This window comes from Notamacropus eugenii, chromosome 6, assembly GCF_028372415.1.
Source record: "Notamacropus eugenii isolate mMacEug1 chromosome 6, mMacEug1.pri_v2, whole genome shotgun sequence".
Classification (NCBI taxonomy): Eukaryota; Metazoa; Chordata; class Mammalia; order Diprotodontia; family Macropodidae; genus Notamacropus; species Notamacropus eugenii.
Genome location: NC_092877.1, coordinates 389,094,287 through 389,113,477, shown reverse-complemented (window position 1 = coordinate 389,113,477; position 19,191 = coordinate 389,094,287). Strand labels below are relative to the sequence as shown.

The following is a 19,191-nucleotide window of genomic DNA, read 5'->3' as shown; positions in this document are numbered from 1 at the left end:
CTCAGTCTTTTTCTGTATTTAAATTCCATCCCGATTCCTTGAAGGTGCTCAGATTCAATCCACCTCAGACTCTGTCTGAGATTCTATCTGGGAGAGTTACAAAAGCTTAGGCTCCTTGAGTCAACCCAGTATGGCAAATCTTTAATAAACTTTTTCTTTGGCTTTAAGAAAGCTTGAGTTGAATTCATTTGGGCAGGACCTGGCATGTCGGTATTTCAGGGTCCCCAGCACCCCTGAACCTCAACATATGGACAGTTTTTAGACATGGTCAGCACAGACTGGCTTGCTTGACCTATTGGTAACGGTTCTTTTTGTTTGCTTTGTACTTTCTCGATGGGCAAGGGAAGGAAGGTGGGATCTTCTTGGCAAACATACTGGAAAGGTTTGCCATTTCCTTCTCCAGCTCATTTTACAGATGAGAAAACTGAGGCAATTGTGCAGGGTCATATAGCTAGTGTCTGGGGCCAGATACTTCTAATCCACTGTGCCACTTAGCTGCCCTAATTTTACACACACACCCACACACCATAATATATAATACATGTGGTGATTGAGATAATCAGTAATGGAAAGGCACAAAGATTAAGGATGGCCCAGAAAGGCTTCTTGTAGAAAAGGGGATTCTAGCTGGGGCTCAAAGGAAGGCAAGAGACAGAACATTCCAGACGTGGGGGTGGAGGGTAGCCAGAGAAAATGCCAGACATATGGAGGGCCTTGTTAGTGAAACAGACAGGAAGCTGGGATCACTGAATCCAAAAGTCCAATTTGGGAAGTAAGGTATAATAAGACTGGAAGAGGGGGAAGGGCAGATAATGTAGGGTTCTTTGTGTTTGATCCTAGAAGCACTAGGGAGCCCCTGGAGTCTATTGGAGGGGGAGGGGGTTATGGGGGCAGAGAGCCTGCACTGAGCTTTAGGAAAACCATTTTAGTGACTGAGGGGAGGATGGACGGAAGTGGGGAACATTTGAAGTCCAAAGACACCCCCCAAACTGGCTACTTGGACAGTCCTGTGTACTGTAAGAAATGATGCAGGTGACTGGTAGGGAAGGCTGGGAAGATCTCTAAGAGCTAATGCAGAGACAAGAAAATGTGCAAATGAACAACCGCCCTCTGAGATCCATGAAAGCATGACCTGGTTTGATCTGAATTCTGCAGCTTCTCCTGCATGGGCACAGGGCTCTCACACAATGAGCTTTGTCCTGAAGCCTGGCACAGGGCTACGTATGGGTGAGTACTTCACTCCAATTATACAGAGCTGCCAGGGACCCAGGAGACTGGGGAAAGGCCTGGTGAAAGCAGGGGTGTGCACCCAGGTCTGCTAGGGTATGGCTGCTGCCTCCAAATATTCGAAAGCTCACCTGTGTAAGAATCACTTAGCAGCAGAAGCTGGGTGGTGGCATGGAAAGTGTTTTGGACTGTGGTTGAGGAAATGCTGAGTCCAAGACCTGCCTCAATCCCTGCCAAAGTCACATCAACTCCGCCAGCCTCCATTTCCACAGCACAGAAATGGGAACAATGACAGAACCTAGACCAGGCTTAAATGAGATGAGAAGGTGGGTAGATATAAAGCACTTTGCCACCTGTTACCACCAGCAGCCAGAAATGAGCAGACAGAAGAATTTCCTCAGGCTCCACAGCTCCTGGCAGGGAGGGGCTTGGAGCCATGACCCCAAGGCCTCTCCACCCACCCCACCCCCATCACCTCACACCTCTCTTGGCACCAACTTTGGCAAGGCCCCCAGAGGAGCCCAAGCTAAATGAATGAGGCCATGCAGCGGCAACATCTCCTTCCTAAAAATTTTACAAAAGTCAATTTATTGCATTTTCAATTGAAAAACTGTATATGGATAAAAACTAGCCAACCGTGGCAGATTCCTGCCCACTAGCCAGTAATGAGCACAGCTCAAGCCTTTGCAGCAGTTTCCAAAGCCATCCCATAACAGGCATGGAATTCTGACCTTCCCTTTCTGCCCCAAGCTCTGAGGCCGCCAGTTGCCTCTCCCATCCTGGCCAAACGTCGGCCTGAGCCACGAGGCTTAGCTGCGGGCGGCCCGCATCTTTCTGCGGAAGTACTCAGGCGCAGCATCATAGAGCCAGTCTGTATCGACCACGCAGAGGTCCCTCATGTAGCACTTATTGGTGGACAGCAGCTCATTGTAGGTGACGCAGGCTGGTTTGCAATGGAACAGCACAGAGGACGGGTGGATGGATACTGGTTGGCGGGTATCCACGGTTACATAGGTCCCATCAGACTGAAGCTCGGCAGTGTTCATGAAAAGGCCATGCGCCAGGCATCGACGAATGTTCCCCGTGTCTGCCCGTGAAGATTCGATTGGCATCGACATCTGTCGAAGAAGAGGAGAAAGATGACTCTTGATGACCTAATTCTCCCCATCCGACTGAGGTTCAGGCCAAGATGCTGAGCCCCAGCTGGCTGGTGCACAGAGGGGAAACTTAGGTCCTTTTCCTCCTCATGCCAGCATCTGTCATCCAAATGATCCATTAAAGAGCAAGGTGCTATCCCAGGGAGTGACCCTGGGGAGCAGGAGACGTTCCTCCCCACATTGTGCTAATAGGAGACAGGCCCTACTGGGAGTGCAGGTGAGGGGTAGAGACCCTAATCATTTCAGCCAAGAACCAACTAAAATTCCCTAGAGAATGTCCATCTGGGAAACTACCAAGACTGAAATTCTCAAGATGCCAAAAGAACCGATCCTGCTGAGAAGGAAAAGTGGTCTAAAGAGCTCGCCCTCAATGCGCTGAGGCTGCAGACATGGACGGAAGGAGGAGGCAGGTGCTAGAGGTGGTGGACGCCTGCCTGAGCTCTGCCAGCCCTGCATCTGGAATGCCAAGGCTCTGCCATGAGCCTGGCCTGTGGAGGAGTGGGAATGTGGACAAGGGCAAGCCTTCTTCCAACTCCACATAGGAAGTAGCCTCCAGTGAGTGGGAGGAGGCTCAAGGAGTCAGGTCTGGTTAACTGGTAATCCCCACCCCTACCTTCCTTCACCCCTGGAGGGTCAGAGGAAGGTCAGAGGATACACATGACTGTAAGGGACCCCAGCTGCTCTCCATGAATTCTAAGCACCCTCAGGCTGATAACATGAGGGCAGACCGTGGTCAATGACCTCTAAAAGATGATGCAGAATGGGGTGGGGGTGGCGCCAGCCTCTCCCTTGCTTACATTTGGCTGAAGCCACCCTGAAATCTGCCTGACCTTTCTCTTTCAGGTCACAGTCTAACAGAGGGTGTGAGAGAAGAGGATGGCCTGTTCCGAAGGGGAGTCTGCTGCTACTACCCCTTCGCTAATCTTGCTGGACTGCCTTTCTTCCATCCCATGGGATTTTTCAAGGAGTTTCCTCCTGACATCCAGCCTAGGAAGGTCATGCTGCCTCCTGGGTCAGGCCCAGAGAACAGAGCTGTACTCAGTACTGGGTCCACGGATTAGGAAGGGTGAAGGTCAGCAGAAACATGTCCAGAGGAGGATCAGCCAAGAGAAACCTGGATGTTCAGTCTGCCAGAGCTTTAGGAGGGGCCCCAAGGACATGAAGAGCTGAAACACAGACTATTTCAGCCAAACCAGAGCAGCCCCCAAACAGGAGGGACTGCTAGTGAGGTGGCACCCAGGAAGTCATCAGCTCATGGCTAACCCTGATTTCCTCAAGACTATGAGAGTTAAGCTACACAAAGCCCCTCTGGCCTAAAGGAATGACCACTGTGCAGTGGGGCTACTTTGTGGGGGAGCCACGCCTTAGAAGTGAAATGTGGGGGAAGGCCCCACATTACCTTGGTACAGATGTCCCGGAGCTGGGCTCGGACTTCTGCCACCAGCATCATGTTCTTGCTGTTGACAAAATTCTCTCTGCACCATTCCTGGGGATCAGAGAAAAAGCGCACATCCCTTAGCTTCCTGGAAGCAGGGTCTACTCAGGGCAGGGCACACCCTGCACTGGGGCTGGAGGGCAACCTGCTCTCTGGGGACTGACCCACACAGGCCATGAGCAGATGGAGCTAGCTGATAGAGCCCTGGCACTCGGTCCTCCCTCATGACCCTTCCCCTGGCAAGGGCAGTTAGCAAGAGGTGTCATGTCCTTACACGGAGCAGAGACTGCCAGGACTGGTGCCAGGACTCCAATCCTACAAACAACATACACTAATGTCCTGTCACAGTGATCGGCATTAGGACAGGGCCTGGCACCCAAGAAGCAACGAATAAATGTGTACTGTCTGCCTGGCTGGCCTGGGATGTGTGTGTGTATGGACTTTAAACCATGACTGACATGAAAAGGGAATGAAATGTAACTCTCCTCTCTCACAGCAGAGAGATGGGGGACTACCAGGGCAGAGCATTGTATACACTCTCACAGCACAGTGGCTAGGTGGGACCTGGGCTGGGGCACCGAGTGATCAGGGGTCTGGTGGAGGCCTCCCTGGCACAGGCACTAGGGCTTCTCAAGGCTGGCTTTCCAGCTCCACACCAAGGGAAGCCAGAGTCAAGGGCACCAAGACTCTGCTTACCTTGTTCCCGCCAACGTTTCTGAAGGCTCTGTACACGTTGAGCAGGGTCAAGTGGTCCCCCTCGCTGGAGACAAACTTCTTTCTGATGCTCTGCACCTCATCGCGCCGGGAGGGAGGGTTGTACAGGACACTGTCCACAGACAGCAGGGAAACAATGGTCAGTATCTCTTCTGTGCAGTGGAATTTGGGGGAGAGAAGGATGGTCTGCAAAGGACAAACGGGGAGCTGCTGAGACCCAGATCACGGGTCTCCGCAGGGCCAGGGGCTTTGGAAAGGAAAGGCACACAAAACTGTCCATCTCCGTCTCTATCCCAGGCCAACAGGGATGGCAGGGACTTACTTTGGCAAACTTTGGCTCCAAGGGGAAGGCTGCCATCTTCCTTCCAGTCGGGGTCAGCACCAGCAGCTCGTCCTTCTTCCGCTGGAGGGCCCCCAGAAGCTCCAGCTGCTCCAGAGCTGCCTGGAGATGATCTGCAGGGACACACCACAGAGACGAGCCCGAGGCCTCCCCAAAACAGCCCCCGCCTTAGTCTCCAGGCCCCCACAAAGTCCCCCACTCACCAGCAGATGGTTTAGACATGAAATCAAAAGTGAGAACGTTGGGCACGCGCAAGGCCAAGAGCTGCAGGATGACACTGGCCAGGTTACACCTAGGAAGAGCCCGGGCCGGGCAACGGCTCCGTCACCAACCCCTCTCTGACTCGATCAACGCACAAAGAAGGGGTGCCAGGAGTAGGAGGCCAGAAATCCCAACCCGGAAGAGGGGGGACCCTTCGCACCTCTGGATCTCTGGGATCGTCATCTTATCAAATTTCTCAAACTCATCCTCTGTGTAGAGGCGGTAACAAGCCCCGCTGTCCTCGCGGCCGGCTCGACCAGTTCGCTGCCAAGCTTGGGTCTTTGATATGCGCTGGACAGCCAACACCTCAAGGCCACTCTCTGGGAAGAACAGAGCAGTTTTGGTCACTCCCCAAACAGGAGCCTGGCTCTGTCCAGCCTGCCAGGGAGAAGCCAGCCGTACACCGCCCCACTCTCCTTTGACCACACCACAGCCAAAAGGAGGAGCACAGAGGAGGAGCACCAGGGGTAGCATAGGACCTGACCCTGTGTCTGAAGAAGCTAGCTTGGAGGAAAGGGTGAGAGGGGGTGGGTGTGCACCTGTGTGTGCACCCATGTATGCATGTGGTGGGGAGAGAGGCAAGGACATCCCTAAGGATCTAAGGGGCTATGATCAGAGTTCACCTTGCTGTGCTGGCCCCAATAGGGTGCAGAGCAGCCATGGGGTCAAGCAGCAAAGAGGAAGCCCTGGGGTGAATATCTGGAGAGTGTCTCAAAGTACGGGGTCTGCCTGAGGAAAAGTCAGCTTCCCAAGTCTGGGATTCTGGGAGCCAAAGGACCTGGGCACACACCAAGTTTGGGGACCAGAACAGAACCAGAAGGGAGGGAAGCCTTGAGTCACCGACCCCAAGGGGAGTTCCAGGGGTCCAAGCTGTGGAACAAGACGGCAAACGCTTCTTGCAGCTCACCACACAAATGGCCTGGGCAACCACAATTATACCCCATCCCCCATCGTGTGTGTGTGTGTGTGTGTGTGTGTCTGTGTGTGTGTCTGTGTGTCTGCGTGTCTGTGTGTGTCTGTGTCTGTGAGTGTGTGTCTGTGTGTGTCTCTCATTCTCCATCCTTCCATGCTTGGGAAAAGGGCCTTCTGGGGGTGCCCCTCCTCTGTGCTACACACTCACCAGGATTATACCTCTTGGCCTTGACCATGCCTGTGTCAATCACATGCTTTATGCCCGTGATGGTGATGGATGTTTCTGCGATGTTGGTTGAAATGATCACTTTCCGAGAACCCTGAAGGATGAAGAGAGCCCCAAAGCCCTGTGAGTGATGGCCAGAATATATTTAAACATCTGTGTGTGGCGGCCTGGTCTCTCCCTGGACAGGTCTAAGGCAGGCGGGTACCAAGCTTATGAGGAGGGGGTCATGGGGAAGAGGAGCCTTCCCACAGCTGCCATTCTGGGGCCAGGATCGCTAGGTGAAACAGCTATCTCTGATCACAGCTGTAGAAAGTCAAGGGGGAAGAGAGAAGGGACCAAGCATCAGGCCCTGGCAGGTGGGAGACTGCCCTCCTTGTGTCATAACCCCTCTGCTGACCTCCCCTGACTCTGGGGTTCCTGGATAGACCAAACCAAGCCAAGCCTCTAGGCCTCCCCTCAGCACTGCAGCCGGGAGATGGTTTAGGGGCCAGGTCACTGACCCAACCAACCATGTGAATTAACACAGAGGGACACATTGCACCTGGTGGGGAGGGAGGACAAATGCTTTCCACTGGACTGACCTTGGGGGCCCCCTGGAAGACCCTGAGTTGCTGGGAGCTGGGGAGGGAGGCGTACAGCGGCAGCACCAGCAGGGGCGGGCAGCCCTCGGGCAGGTGCCGGGCAATGTCACGGCAGGCCTTGCAAAGAGCCTCGATCTCCTCCTGACCCGTGAGGAACACCAGGATGTCCTGAGAAGAAGGTGCTTCCTGCATGGGGACAAAACCAAAGACAAACCTCTGCTTAAGTGCCTTGAGCATCCTGCCCACAAGAAGCTTCAAGTCTGGTAGTGAAGAATCACCATAGGCTCAGGCTTCCTGGGACAGGCTCAGGGTAGGGGGTGGGGCTGAGGGTGGGGGAGGGAGCACCTGCACCTGGCTGGACCCATACCCATGGCCCCCCACCACTGCTGTAAATCTCCCAGATAAATCTGGGCATTTAGGGTTAAGGCGTGAGGCCAGAGAACAGAGCACAAAGCAGGTGGGTGGACCAGGTTTTCAGAGTGCTCTGTCCCACTGGAGGAGAGAATATTCCACCAGGTCACACAAGGGGAGTCTTTCTCTGCCTGGTCACCAAAGGTTCTATGTTCTGAACTCACAGTCGCTCCTCACCCAAGCCCTCAGGGATCCATGTCCGAGATCCAGCCCTGCCAGGGCCCAGGGGCCCTCTCTGCTCCCCATTAAAACTCACCTGGTGAATCTGGAAGATGGACACCAGTGCAGCGTGGAGGTAATCACTCTGGGGCTGTTTGGTGTAGTAAACCTGAATGGGGTGCTGCCGACCTTCCACGTAGAGCACAGGGGCACCATTGAAGTACTGGGAAAAGAGGTCCACATCCATGGTGGCCGACATGACAAGGACCTAGGGAGACAGCCCAGCTCAGGGGAAGGAGGGAGGCAGCGTCTGGGAGGGGGGTGGAAACCAGGACCTGGCCCCGGCCACCACCAAACTCACTCTGAGCAGAGGCTTCCTCAGCTCCTTCCGCCGGCGCTGGGCAGCTTTCACCACACCCAAGAGGACATCCGTGTGGATGGTACGCTCATGGGCCTCGTCCAAAATGACAAAGCTATACTTTCGCAGCAGAACGTCAGCCATGGCTTCCCGGAGCAGCATCCCATCCGTGAGAAATAGGATTCTGGTGTCCTCAGAAGTGACATCATCAAAGCGGACAGTGTAGCCCACCTGCAAAGAGGGGAGACGCTGAGCCAGAGGCCAAAGATCACCCCTTGGAAAGCCACAGATTTTGATGTCCAGCTCTGCTGCTGACAGGGATAGGGGTGGGCTTAGTTGAGAGCTCAGTTTCCTCATCTGTAACAGGAAGGACTGGTCTAGTTCATCTCTAACTCCACAGCTACTAGCACTGAAAATGTACGTCCTCAATCACTGAGCCTAAAAAGCCATGACCTAGCTAGAGTCCAGATTCATCTGGAGAAGAGAAACCCATCTCAGGACACTGTTCCAGCCAAACTACCCACCAGCTTGCCTAGTTCCGTCCTCTTTTCATCTGAGACTCTGGCAGCCAGGGAGATGGCAGCAACTCGGCGAGGCTGCGTCACAGCGATGATGCCTTGGCGGCCCAGGCCTGCCTCATAAAGGTACTGCGGGATCTGCGTTGTCTTCCCTGAGCCAGTCTCCCCTGTGTAATAAGAATAGGAGAGAGAACAACTTTCATGAAACCCTGCCCATGCCCAGAATCTGGGGAACCAGAGAGTGTGATATGCTCCAATGTGTCAGAGGTCAGAGAAAGCCAAGACTGGGCCAGATTTGCCCAAATGCTGGCCAGGGCACTGGTCCTCCAGCTCAGGGACTACAAAGGGATTGGTCCAAGGGTCTCTGAAGCCACAAAAAAACATACTGACCTTCGGAGGAAACATTCAAGCCAAGGGTCTCCTAGACACTGAATACACACAGAGATGACTGGGTGTTGAGAGTGTGTGCTTGTTTCCAATGAACCAGGGAAGAAATGAGCTGCCCTAAGCACTTAGGCTGAAGCCTGTGCACAAACTCCAGTGGTCCCCTAAGACCTCCAGGATCAAACACAAAGTCCTCTGTTGGCTTTTAAATGCCCCTATGGACTGCTCTCTTTCCAGTCATCCTGTACTTTACTTGCCTCCACTTACACTAGATAGGCTAGGGGGCGCCACAGTGCACACAGCACTAAGCTTGGAGTTAGAAAGGCTCATCTTCCTGAGGTCAAATCCAGTCTCAGACCCTGAGCAAGTCACTTCACCCTGTTTGCCTCAGTTTTCTCATCTGTAAAATGAGTTAGAGAAAGCCATGGTGAAGTGCTTGAGTATCTTTGCCAAGAAATCCCCAAATGAGGTCCTGAAAAGTCAGACACTGTAGTCAGCCACTCGGCCCAACCAGATGTCCCATCTTCCCATAGCATCTCAGCATCCCTGGTTTCCTTCAAAAAAAAAGAAGCTCAACTCTTGAAACATGGAGGTAACAGAGGGGGCAGTGGTCAAGGCAGAGCCTCTGAGGATCCTCCCAGGCCCCTCCTTTCATCACACCAGTGACCCTTTGCCTTGGGACGCTGCAGGCCTCCTAAGGCAGTGGTGGAGCTCAGGATGTTCCCAGAAGGAATCCACGCTGGAATAGTGGAGGCTTCGGAGGTGTTCTCACCCACTCCCTCTTTGGTCTCTCCTCTGATCTCATATCAGGAAAGATGATCAGCATGCTCTCCTCTTCCACTGCTTATTCCATCATTCTCCTCACCCTTGTCTGACCCTACTGTAGAGTCAACATTTCCGCCTACTCTGTTCCGTTCTCTACTGAAGAGTACTAGCTAAGGTCCTCCTATCCTGGCCTGGTGCCCCTGAAACCATCCATGCCATGCTTCTGGTTTTCAATTTCTCCTTGACTGAGGACTCCTTCCCTGCTGATTGCAAATGGGTCCAAGTGTCTACCAGTCTTAAAAAACCTCCACTAGACCCAACTATCAACCCCTTCTATATCCCCTTCCTTCCAGCATTCTAAACTTGCCTCCCTTTCCTCGCATTCACTGGTGAGCCTGCTGAAATTTGGGTACCCCTCAAAGTCAGGAAGAACCTCTTCACCAGCCTTTCCTCAGACTTCATCTTTCCCATCCTATCTGCTGCCTCGGCCACAGCTGACAACCCTCCGCTAGACACTCATTTCTCTGGGGTTTTGTGGACAGAGTCTCTTTTGCTGGCCCATTATCCAGAGCACACCTGGGTCCTCTTTTCTCTCTACTCTGAAGCAGCTTAGAGGGCCTAGAGTCAGGAAGTTGTGTAACTCTGGTCAAACCACCCGGCTGTCTCAGCCTCTTCATCTGTAAAAACAGAATAATCACAGCACCTGCTTCCCAGGCTTTTAGCCAGGATTTAATAAGAAAACTCATTTAAACTGCTTTGCAAACCTTAAGTCAATACACAAAGGTTATTAATTACACAGACTCACTCATCAGCTCCCACAGGCTCAATGACCAGCTCTATGCTGATGACTCCCAAGCCTCTCCTCTTCACTGCCAGCCCTGAATCTCCAGCTGCCAACAGGACATCTCAGCCCCCAAATCCAACATGGTGCCAAGGCCTGTCTTGTGGATTACTTTACCTCGGCCGCTTATCTTGTCTATTTCCCCTTGGCAACATTTCTTGAGCTCTCTGGTCAGTTTCACCTCTCTCTCCCTGAACCCCTACCCTGCAGACCCTGGTCATCACAAGCCCAGACTATGGCAGAGGCTTCTGGATGGCGGGGTGGAAGGTGTTCTGCCTCAAGCTCAGGTCTGATCATGTCACACACGTAATCAGTAAATTCCAGCGGCTCCCTACGGCCTCCAAGACGTAATACAAAATGCTCAGACTAGTATTCCACGTGGCCCTTCCGCCTTCCAGACGGTCCAGCCAGACTTCAGAGATCCCAGTGAGCATGCGCACCTAGCCCTCCCTTTCTTAAGCGACGCAGCCCAGATTACACGTGTCTCGTTCGCGCATGCGCACCTCTCTTCCCTCAGCCCTCCTGCCAGCAGGGGGCGCCCCACCCGCCCCCGGGCCTCACCAATGAGCACGGCGCACTCGACGCTCCGCAGGCGGGCGAGCAGCGGCCCGCGTGCCGTAAAGATGGGCAGACTGCGGCGCTGACGTTCCAAGGCCTCGGCTCCCAGTGGAGGCCGGCGGCCCCCGGGCAGCATAGCGCCGCGGTTCCCGGGGACCCCAGGCCAGGCCCGGAAGCGCTTGGCCGGAGGAGGGCCGCGCTCCTCCGGCATTGCGGAGCAACTCGCGGGAACGTAGTGCGCCTGCGCAGGGGGCCGGCCCCCGAAATGCTCCTACGTAAGAGGGCCCGGGGAAGGCGGGGGCGGGGAGCGAGACGTAGAACTCTAGGTACGCCCGCTGAGCGCGGAAGGAGGCGCGAGGGTTTCTGGGATTTGTAGTTCCAGCAGACCCAGCGACCGACTCTGGCTCTCACTGCGGCTATATATGGCTAGAAGCCCATCGCGTCTGCGGTCACGGATGGGCGGAGCCGTCGGGGGGGGTGGGGCTGAAGGTGCCATCTCCTGGGACCATTTGGGGTGGGCAGCCCCTCCCCACTCCCAGCACCACGTGCATCCTCTCAGACGCCCCAAGGGGTCTTGTGTTCTCCCACCTGACAGACCCTGATCTCCAACAGTGACTCCCCCACTCGTTTCTGCGGGAGAGAGAAAACTTCCACAAGCATTAAGCGCCTGTGTGGCAGATGCTGTTAATGAGGAAACTGAGGCAAGCAGGTGAAGTGACTTGCCCAGGGTCACCCAACCCTAAGCGTCCGAGGTTGTGTTTGAACTGGGGCCCTTCTTGATGAGCGCTGGAAGGGGGTGTGAGACCCCCACAAAGACCAGGGTACCAGGGGCAGGTCGTCTGGAGAGGAGCTCGAACTCATGCATAGTTGAAGTCAAGGTAAAGATTTATCAGGGAAGCGAGCGAGAGGTCTTAGCGAACAGAGCAAGTTTACGTAGGATGTTCTGTAGTATCCCTTGTGCCAAGTATGCTAGCTAGGTGTTTGGGGTGGGATTAGGGAGTGGTTAAGGAGTGGTTAGTTCTTAAAGGAACATGCACTTTTGATGTAGCCTAAGGGGGGCCACCTGGAGGGGTGGTTTTACACCTGAACCCGCACTCAATCCACCAACATCCGGGCTGACTGAGAAATACACCAGACAGATGTGAGAGAATGTACGTCTGTCTAAGTCTAGGACGCATGTGATTGGACAGTACACAGCCGGCGCAGGCTAATAAGTCCTGTAGGTGCAGCTGGCTACTGTATCAGGAAGGGAGAGAACAGTTCCTGCTGGGACAGGTTGTGTCCTTGGGCTAGGGAGAAGCTGCCTGGGATAGCCGGACTCCATCCTACTGCAGCTTCATGAGCCGCAAACGTTGTACAGGCAACAGCAGGGACATGACAGGTCAAGCATGCCTCCTTGGGAGTCCAGCTGGGCAGAACATCGCCTGAGTACGTTGTATAGAATTCTAGCAGCAAGCCTGCCGCTCCCCCACGTCTGTTTGGGGCCTAGTTAAACATGCCCTGGGACAGTCAAGATGTCCAGAGGATGCTTTAATACTACTACTCCTCCTCCTCCTCCTCCACCTTTACCTCCTAGGCCTCCAACAGCCCCCCATTTCCTCCCTCTCCCCTTCCCCTTAAGGATTTCCTGCAGATTATTGCCAAAACACTAGAAACAGGCTGAGGGAATTTCAAACAGCTCTCATGCCAACCCACTCCCCACTCCCAATGTGGTAAGGGACCGCAAACCTAAGAAACCAAGGCATGGGAAATCTGAACGTAGGACCCATCTCAGGGTTATGGAAAGTCAGAAACTCCAGGGGCACCAAGGCTCCCCAGCCCTCCTAGGACCGTGGAGGGGCACCCTTATTGTGTCAGGTCTTGAATCCTTGCAAACCCCTTTCCTTGGAATTGTAATAGCCAATTCCTGATGGGATTTCTAACAGCTTCTGATTCTGTCTCTCTCTGTCGTTGATTGCTACTTTGTCTGTAAGCGTATGTCTCCATCTGTATCATGTGTGCTGTGAATGAGTCTGTTATCTTGTAAGTTTTAAAATGCAGGCAGCCCGAGACTTTTCCTTGTTGTTCTGGTCTGGCCAACCTGGAATTACAATGAAAAGTTCAATCATCTTAGTTAAAATCATTTTTGCAGATTTTGTAGGTTGTGAGATTAATCATTAAAATGTTTGGAAACTTATCATTTGGAATTACTGGGAAAGAATTCTTAAGACTGGGGATAGCTCCAGGAGCTCACCTTGCTAAAACACCCCCTCCCCATCCTGATCACTTAGCATTCCCAACTCCCAGAGTTAAGAGAGTATCTCAGAATGGGGATTTTTTAATAGTCACAAGGGTTCATGTTAACCCTTCTCATCCCAGATCAAATTATAGAGAAAAGAAAGCAGAAGTGTAGGGGCAGCAATTAGCAGACTGGCAGTGATACTAACAGTCCTGTGCCCTTGGGCACCTTGTAGCCCACCCTTCTAGGTAAAGCTTGGAAATGTCATGTAGGTCCTGTACATTCTGCCTGCCTTGTCCCAGCAGCTGCAAACCACCTGAGGCTTAGTAAATTCTGCAGCTGTTAGGGCAGGGATAGGTGGATGGGTCAGGCCTGTGTGAAACATTCGCTGAACTCTGCCTACAAAAATTATCCCCACTGGGACACCAGTCTCTCGGCTCTGGGTCAGCTTCACACTTCTCTGACCCATTTCATGATTTGTAAAGGGAAAAGTAATTACAGTTGTTGTTATGGGATCCAAATGATATAATGACTGTAAAATGCTTAGCATAATGATTGGCATAGGTTACATACAATGTTATTATCTCTCTCTAATGTAATTATGAACTTTGAAGTGGTTTTAATTACCAAAAGTAATATGATCAATAATTTCTGGAAATGCAAATATCATCTGAATTTATTGCTGTTATTTCTAAAATTGTATTTCTGAATTTCTCTTAAATTGTGAAATTTGAGAGAACACTGAGGTAGAAATGTTGCCAAAGCAATTTTAACTTGGATCTTGTTGCCTGTGAATTGGGCTTTTTATAAATCAGATGAATTTAGATAATGATGAAATTAGATGGTATTAGATGATTAGATTCAAGATGAAATTAGATAATTTGATATTTAGTACGATAGCAGATTTTTCCATTTGAAATCTTGGCTATTATGAAAATATATAGTGGTTTAAAGTTATAGTTTCCACATGTTTTGCGAGGTGATTTAGTCATGCATTGACTTAAAGTTCTCATAAAACTCTGTGCAAAAGTTTCTGTGTTGTAGAATTCCTGTTAAGCAAGTGAGAATAAAAAAAAAATAAGGATGTGATTTTCAAGCCTGTTTCGTCTACAAGATATATTTATGTATGTTCATTTGAAGGTTTAGGGACTATCTATGGGAAATGCCAGAATGTATTTAATTTCTAGTGATATATTTAAGGAAAATCTGTTATCGTGATAAGGCCAAATTAATTGGATATGTCATTCTTGACTTATAGAAACTAAATCTCCTTTCCATTACAAACACCTTTGTGATAACTAGGAATTCTGTAATAACTAAGAATTTAGTTTTGTTATAATACTTTGTGAATTGGTGTTACTTTACACCAACATAGTTTAGTGAATCCCAATTTTAAAGGTTTCTTTTTGCTTTAAGGAGGTAGAGATATGTCATTTTAAAAATTTCCAACTAATTTTCTTCATAAAAATTTAGTGAACATCAGAATAAATTTTAAAGTGTTTCTTAAAGAAAAGGAAATAGTTTTAGAAGAAGTGTTTTAAAAAATCTTGTGTGATTTTTTTTGAAGGCCTACTAAATTTTCAAAATAATTTATTGTTAAATTAGGCTGTAAAGCAGAAGAGATCATGCTGTTTTGATCTGAATTTGTAGCCATTCCATGGACTAAGCAAAAGTTAAAATTTGTGTTTGAAGTTATTGTATGTAAAAGATTTAATTCCTGAAGTATCTTATTTTTTCAGAGTGAGTATAATTAGGGAAACAAAGACATAAATTCGTCAGTCTATGAGGTTAGCCGTTAACCTCTTTGCTTTGTTCAAGTTATGTTAGTGAAAGTAATAACTGATGAACTATCTTGTCTTCTGGTTAAAATGTAAAGGAAAGCTGGATAATCTGAAGAAAAGGATCGAGAGATTTGAAAAGATAAAGTTTTGATTTAAAATCTAGAAGGCAGATAAGGTTTGGGAACAAACGTGGGTTGTCTAAACCTCTCTTGTCCCTAGATAGTTGTTCTGGATACTTTTGGATCAGTTTTAGATTATTTAAGTGTGTTTAGAGAGTGTGAGGAACTATTTTAAGAAGACAGGAAAAATGATGTAAATTGATTTGATGAATCATAGCTCAGTCAAGTTTCAGATGGCCCTGCCTGAGGGATATCAGCCAATATTTATTTGCTATTTAAGATTGGGACTGCGATTTACTATTGTTTTAGCTCTGATTACAGGAATGGTTGTCTCAGTTATAAAGCCAATTGACATGTACTGCAGGCTGAGAATGGTGGATGCCTGCAAAGGTTTTGAAGACGACCTTGGACGCAGCCTGGGTAGGATCTTCCTAACTCTGTTTCCCAAATGTGCTATTTCCTTTCTGAAAAAGGAAATTCCCCACCTGATCACTCCTAAGTCTTGCTTTCAGCATCTGGTGACCACATGATTAGCTATCAGATAATGGCTCATTCCTGAGTCAAACAGAGCTAAGAAAGTTCTTTCCTTCTGTTAAGATAAATGACATTGTCCTTCTTTTTCTTTTATAGCAAATCTCTATAATCAAGAAGTTCTGTAAGTACAGTATTAAGTCTATTAAATAATAAATGGAAATAGGAACATCTCTGAGTTATTATAATGAGATGCAGGAATGAATAGTTTACAACTTTAACCTACATTCCTGGCCAAATAAATAAATATAGTATAGAGATAACATCCTCCAAAGGAGGAAATGATTAGACCAGGCAATAAGACAAAGATGTAATGTGATAGATGTCAAATTAAATAGGAGAGCAAATTTTGAGGAAAAGCGACAGGATCGGACTGATTTCTCTAAGACTTATATGCAGATGCATGTGATTGGCTCCTAGAATTTCTCATGTTTTGATAATAAGATCTCAAATTTGGATTGGCACAAAAATTGTATAAGATAGTGGTAAAAACAAGTGAAATTATTTCTTCTCTCTTAAAGTACCTGTCTAATAATTTTAAAAGGCAGATGAGTTCATTTTATGGTTAGACCCTCATGTTTTAAAAGATTCTTATACCAGGTACAGGATTTAGGTAAGGATAGAACAGCAAATGATATACAAACTGAAATTCTATGAAGTTTAAAAAAAAAGGGAGAAAAAATTTTAGGAGATTGTACTAATTTACATTGTCAGAATTATCTGGGAACTCTTAGATCCAAGCCAAAGAAGCAGAATTCCCTTTTTGAACTGTCCCAAGAATAAAACCTGTTGTCAAAGAAAGGATATGTCTGCATCAGATAACTACATGAGAAATCTGGGATTCAAAAAGTGATGTTTAAATGGATATTAAGAATGGATTACTGGGATACCAGGAAGTTAATGCTCGTTAACATTGGTAATTGTTTAGTTAGCACCGATTTCTGTGGTTCATGTTTAAGTTTTCTTGCTTATCCTGGTGACATGTAAATCTCCCTTCTGAAAATTAGTCTATTGTGAGCCGTCTAAGTTTAATCTGTACCTAACCTAATGTAATAATGCGGCTTTGTGAATGTGAGGAAAACTTCATTGTGTTGTTTGAATCTAGCCCTGCATGGCTGGGAAACTGAACTATTTCTTTGTGCTTTTAAGCCATGTCAGCTATGTAGTACTGTTTCCTCTCAATTATCAAATCATGTGTCTTATGGGAGGCCCTGTCAGGTCTTTCTGTGTAGACTCTTGGATCCATCTGTGACATCCATTGCCCCTGCTCCTGAGTGGACATCTGAATCCATAGGAGACCTTGCCCTCTGGTTTCAAAAGGGCCTGAAAAAGATGACATCAGATGTGGACAGCTTTCCCAAGAGTCCAGACCAGACCCTGCATGAAGAACAACTCCCTCCCTACCTGAACCCTTTGCCAGGACTTTGAACCAGGACTGGTTATTTAGAGTTTTTCCATACCTTTCTTGGTCTAAAGGCAAAGTCTTTGACTTGCCTTTGACCAAAAGGAGGAAATGATAATATTTAATATCATTTTTGGACTTTAATAAGGCTCAGAACTTGAATTAATTAATCAGAAGAAGAGTCTGGACCTAAAAGTCTCTTTGTTCTCTGAAGTAAACTTAGGGAATACCTCTTCTTATGTCAACAAGGCCAGATAGAACTGACTTAGCATACTTTATGAGACCCTTAACCTGAGACACTATCTTGTATAATGGAACTTTTTCCGTATCTTACTTAATATTTTGTGGACGTATACTATGTTATGGCATGTTAATGGTAAAGAAAACACAGCTATCCTGGGCAGACATTCTGGATGCACCTACCATGATGAAGTAGGTAGTCTAAAAGAGGCCACATACTGGCTTGGAACAAAGGTAGAGGCTGTACAAGAGCAGTTGTCCTTACCTTGGCATTGGCAATATTGTTTAACTGCTTTAAAATACATTTCAAGTCTATAGTTGGCCCCAGATTAAAGCTCATCTTCTAGGAGCCTGGGGGAGGCACAATAGCACCCTCGATCTACTGAGATTACACGATGAAATTAAGAACCTAGAAAGAGCAAAATTAAATTCAGTCCCTTCCTCTGTTGCAGAGGAATGTTTAAATGGAATGAAATCCTTGGATCCTAGACAAATTTTTGGCCTAAGAAATGTGCTTGGTCTTCTTGGTTTCTGTAGAATAATAATTTCTCTATGTTGTTTTCTGCAGACCAGGACTGCTCTTCATGATATGCAACCTCAGATGCTTTACTGCTTGCACCTTCATAAATTACAGAAAACAAAAGGGGGATATGCGGGACTCCAGCCTGCAGCTTCATGAGCCGCAAAAGTTGTATATGCAACAGCAGGGACATGACTGTGAGGTCAAGCATGCCTCCTTGGGAACCCAGCTGGGCAGAATATCCCCTAAGTACGTTGTATAGAATTCTGTATCGTGAAGACAGGGTCGTAAAAGTTAAATATTGTAAGGGTTGTAAAACTTACACACTGTATATCTCTGCGCTCTCCCAGGAAATGTATGTTTGCATCGCCTTATCTTCGGATGTAACCATGACATCAATTTCTAAGTAAAACTTGACTCCCGAAGGGGCTTGGGGCAGTGGGCAGTCACTTGTTCCCGAGCCTGCCCAGGCTATGCCTTCAACAGTTTGGTGTCTGTGTGCTCTCTTCTGTTCCTGCATGCGCTCCTGTCCCCTTACAGATGACCCCAGTTCAAACTCTGCTGCGCAGGATGCAGCAATAGCGTTTTGAGACTAGAGAGAAATGTGATTTTTAAAGAGAAATATGATTTGGAATTGGGGCCTAAGTACATGTACCCAAGCACCCCATCAGTACCAGGAAGTCAGGCTGTGTGGCTGGAAAGACAGGACAGAGGCAAACTGTTGGGAGCTGGGATGGATGGACAGTGTTCTTCCCCAGCACCCACAGGGAGCTGTTGAGTGGTTTAATTCAACCTGTTTTTTCAGGAGGATGAGGGAGATGAAGAAAGCCCACCAGAGTGGGGGCTGCATGGACCTAGAGCCCAAGCCCCCAGCTCCCAGGGTGTGCCCCCCCAGTAGTGGGGAGCTTCAGTTGGCACATCGAGCATCCAGGAGGAGATCAGCCTACATACCCGTGCACAGGCAAGTAGTCACCCAGGCACGGCTAAGGCACTGCCAGTGGGAGCTCTAGCCCTGGAGTAACCCTAAGGCCACTGAGGCCAACCCAGGACCACAACCTGTCCCCTTGATCTACCAGCACTTATGAATCCCTGGCAAGGTGTCAGGCACCAGACCAAATGCCCTCAAAGAGCTTCTGTTCTAATGAGGGCTACACAGCAAGCATGGAAGCCTATGGTGTTACTTGAGTCAGACCCAGTAAGTCATGAAATGCTGATACCTTCAGGAGGGGAAAAGAAGTGTCAATCAGTACATCCCAGCCAATCTGCTTTAGATGAAGTGTGAAGGGTCCTGGAAACTTCAGGGAGGACAGAGGTGGGAGGAAAGTGGGGGAGCAGAGAACTCCTGTGCTGGCCATGGTCCTAGAAGAGGGACCATCTACATCTGATGGTCACATCTGGCCTGGGAGCCAAGGGCACGCTGGGTAAAGGCTCACATCTTCACCTGGTGCCCCTTAAGGAAGCTCATCTGAGCTTCCTTGAGCTGGAGGGATAGGAATTCCATCACCCGGGAACTGAGAGTGACCGCTTGGCCAC

General features: G+C 49.1%; 2 protein-coding genes across 3 annotated transcripts; one reads left to right on the top strand and one right to left on the bottom strand.

The window, feature by feature from the left end:
* Window positions 1-1,783: 1,783 nt before the first annotated feature.
* On the bottom strand, window positions 1,784-11,148 carry DHX33 (DEAH-box helicase 33). Of its 2 annotated transcripts, none has more exons than XM_072619063.1 (12): window positions 10,851-11,148; window positions 8,306-8,466; window positions 7,785-8,012; window positions 7,521-7,691; window positions 6,854-7,039; window positions 6,255-6,366; window positions 5,295-5,454; window positions 5,077-5,165; window positions 4,856-4,986; window positions 4,516-4,719; window positions 3,784-3,870; window positions 1,784-2,345 (listed from the first exon to the last, which is right to left on the bottom strand). In XM_072619063.1, exons 1-12 carry the CDS (start codon window positions 11,056-11,058, stop codon window positions 2,037-2,039), a joined length of 2,046 nt encoding a protein of 681 aa, XP_072475164.1. In that variant the 5' UTR covers window positions 11,059-11,148; the 3' UTR covers window positions 1,784-2,036. The 2 variants fall into 2 exon arrangements, with proteins under 2 accessions (XP_072475164.1, XP_072475165.1); XM_072619064.1 differs by lacking the exon at window positions 10,851-11,148 and adding an exon at window positions 10,407-10,425.
* LOC140512454 (uncharacterized) lies at window positions 9,270-18,763 on the top strand. Its single transcript, XM_072621547.1, has 5 exons — window positions 9,270-9,275; window positions 10,688-10,906; window positions 10,986-11,122; window positions 17,707-17,907; window positions 18,464-18,763. The coding sequence occupies exons 1-5, from the start codon at window positions 9,270-9,272 to the stop codon at window positions 18,666-18,668; spliced, it is 768 nt and encodes a 255-aa protein (XP_072477648.1). The 3' UTR covers window positions 18,669-18,763.
* The last annotated feature ends 428 nt before the right edge of the window (window positions 18,764-19,191 follow it).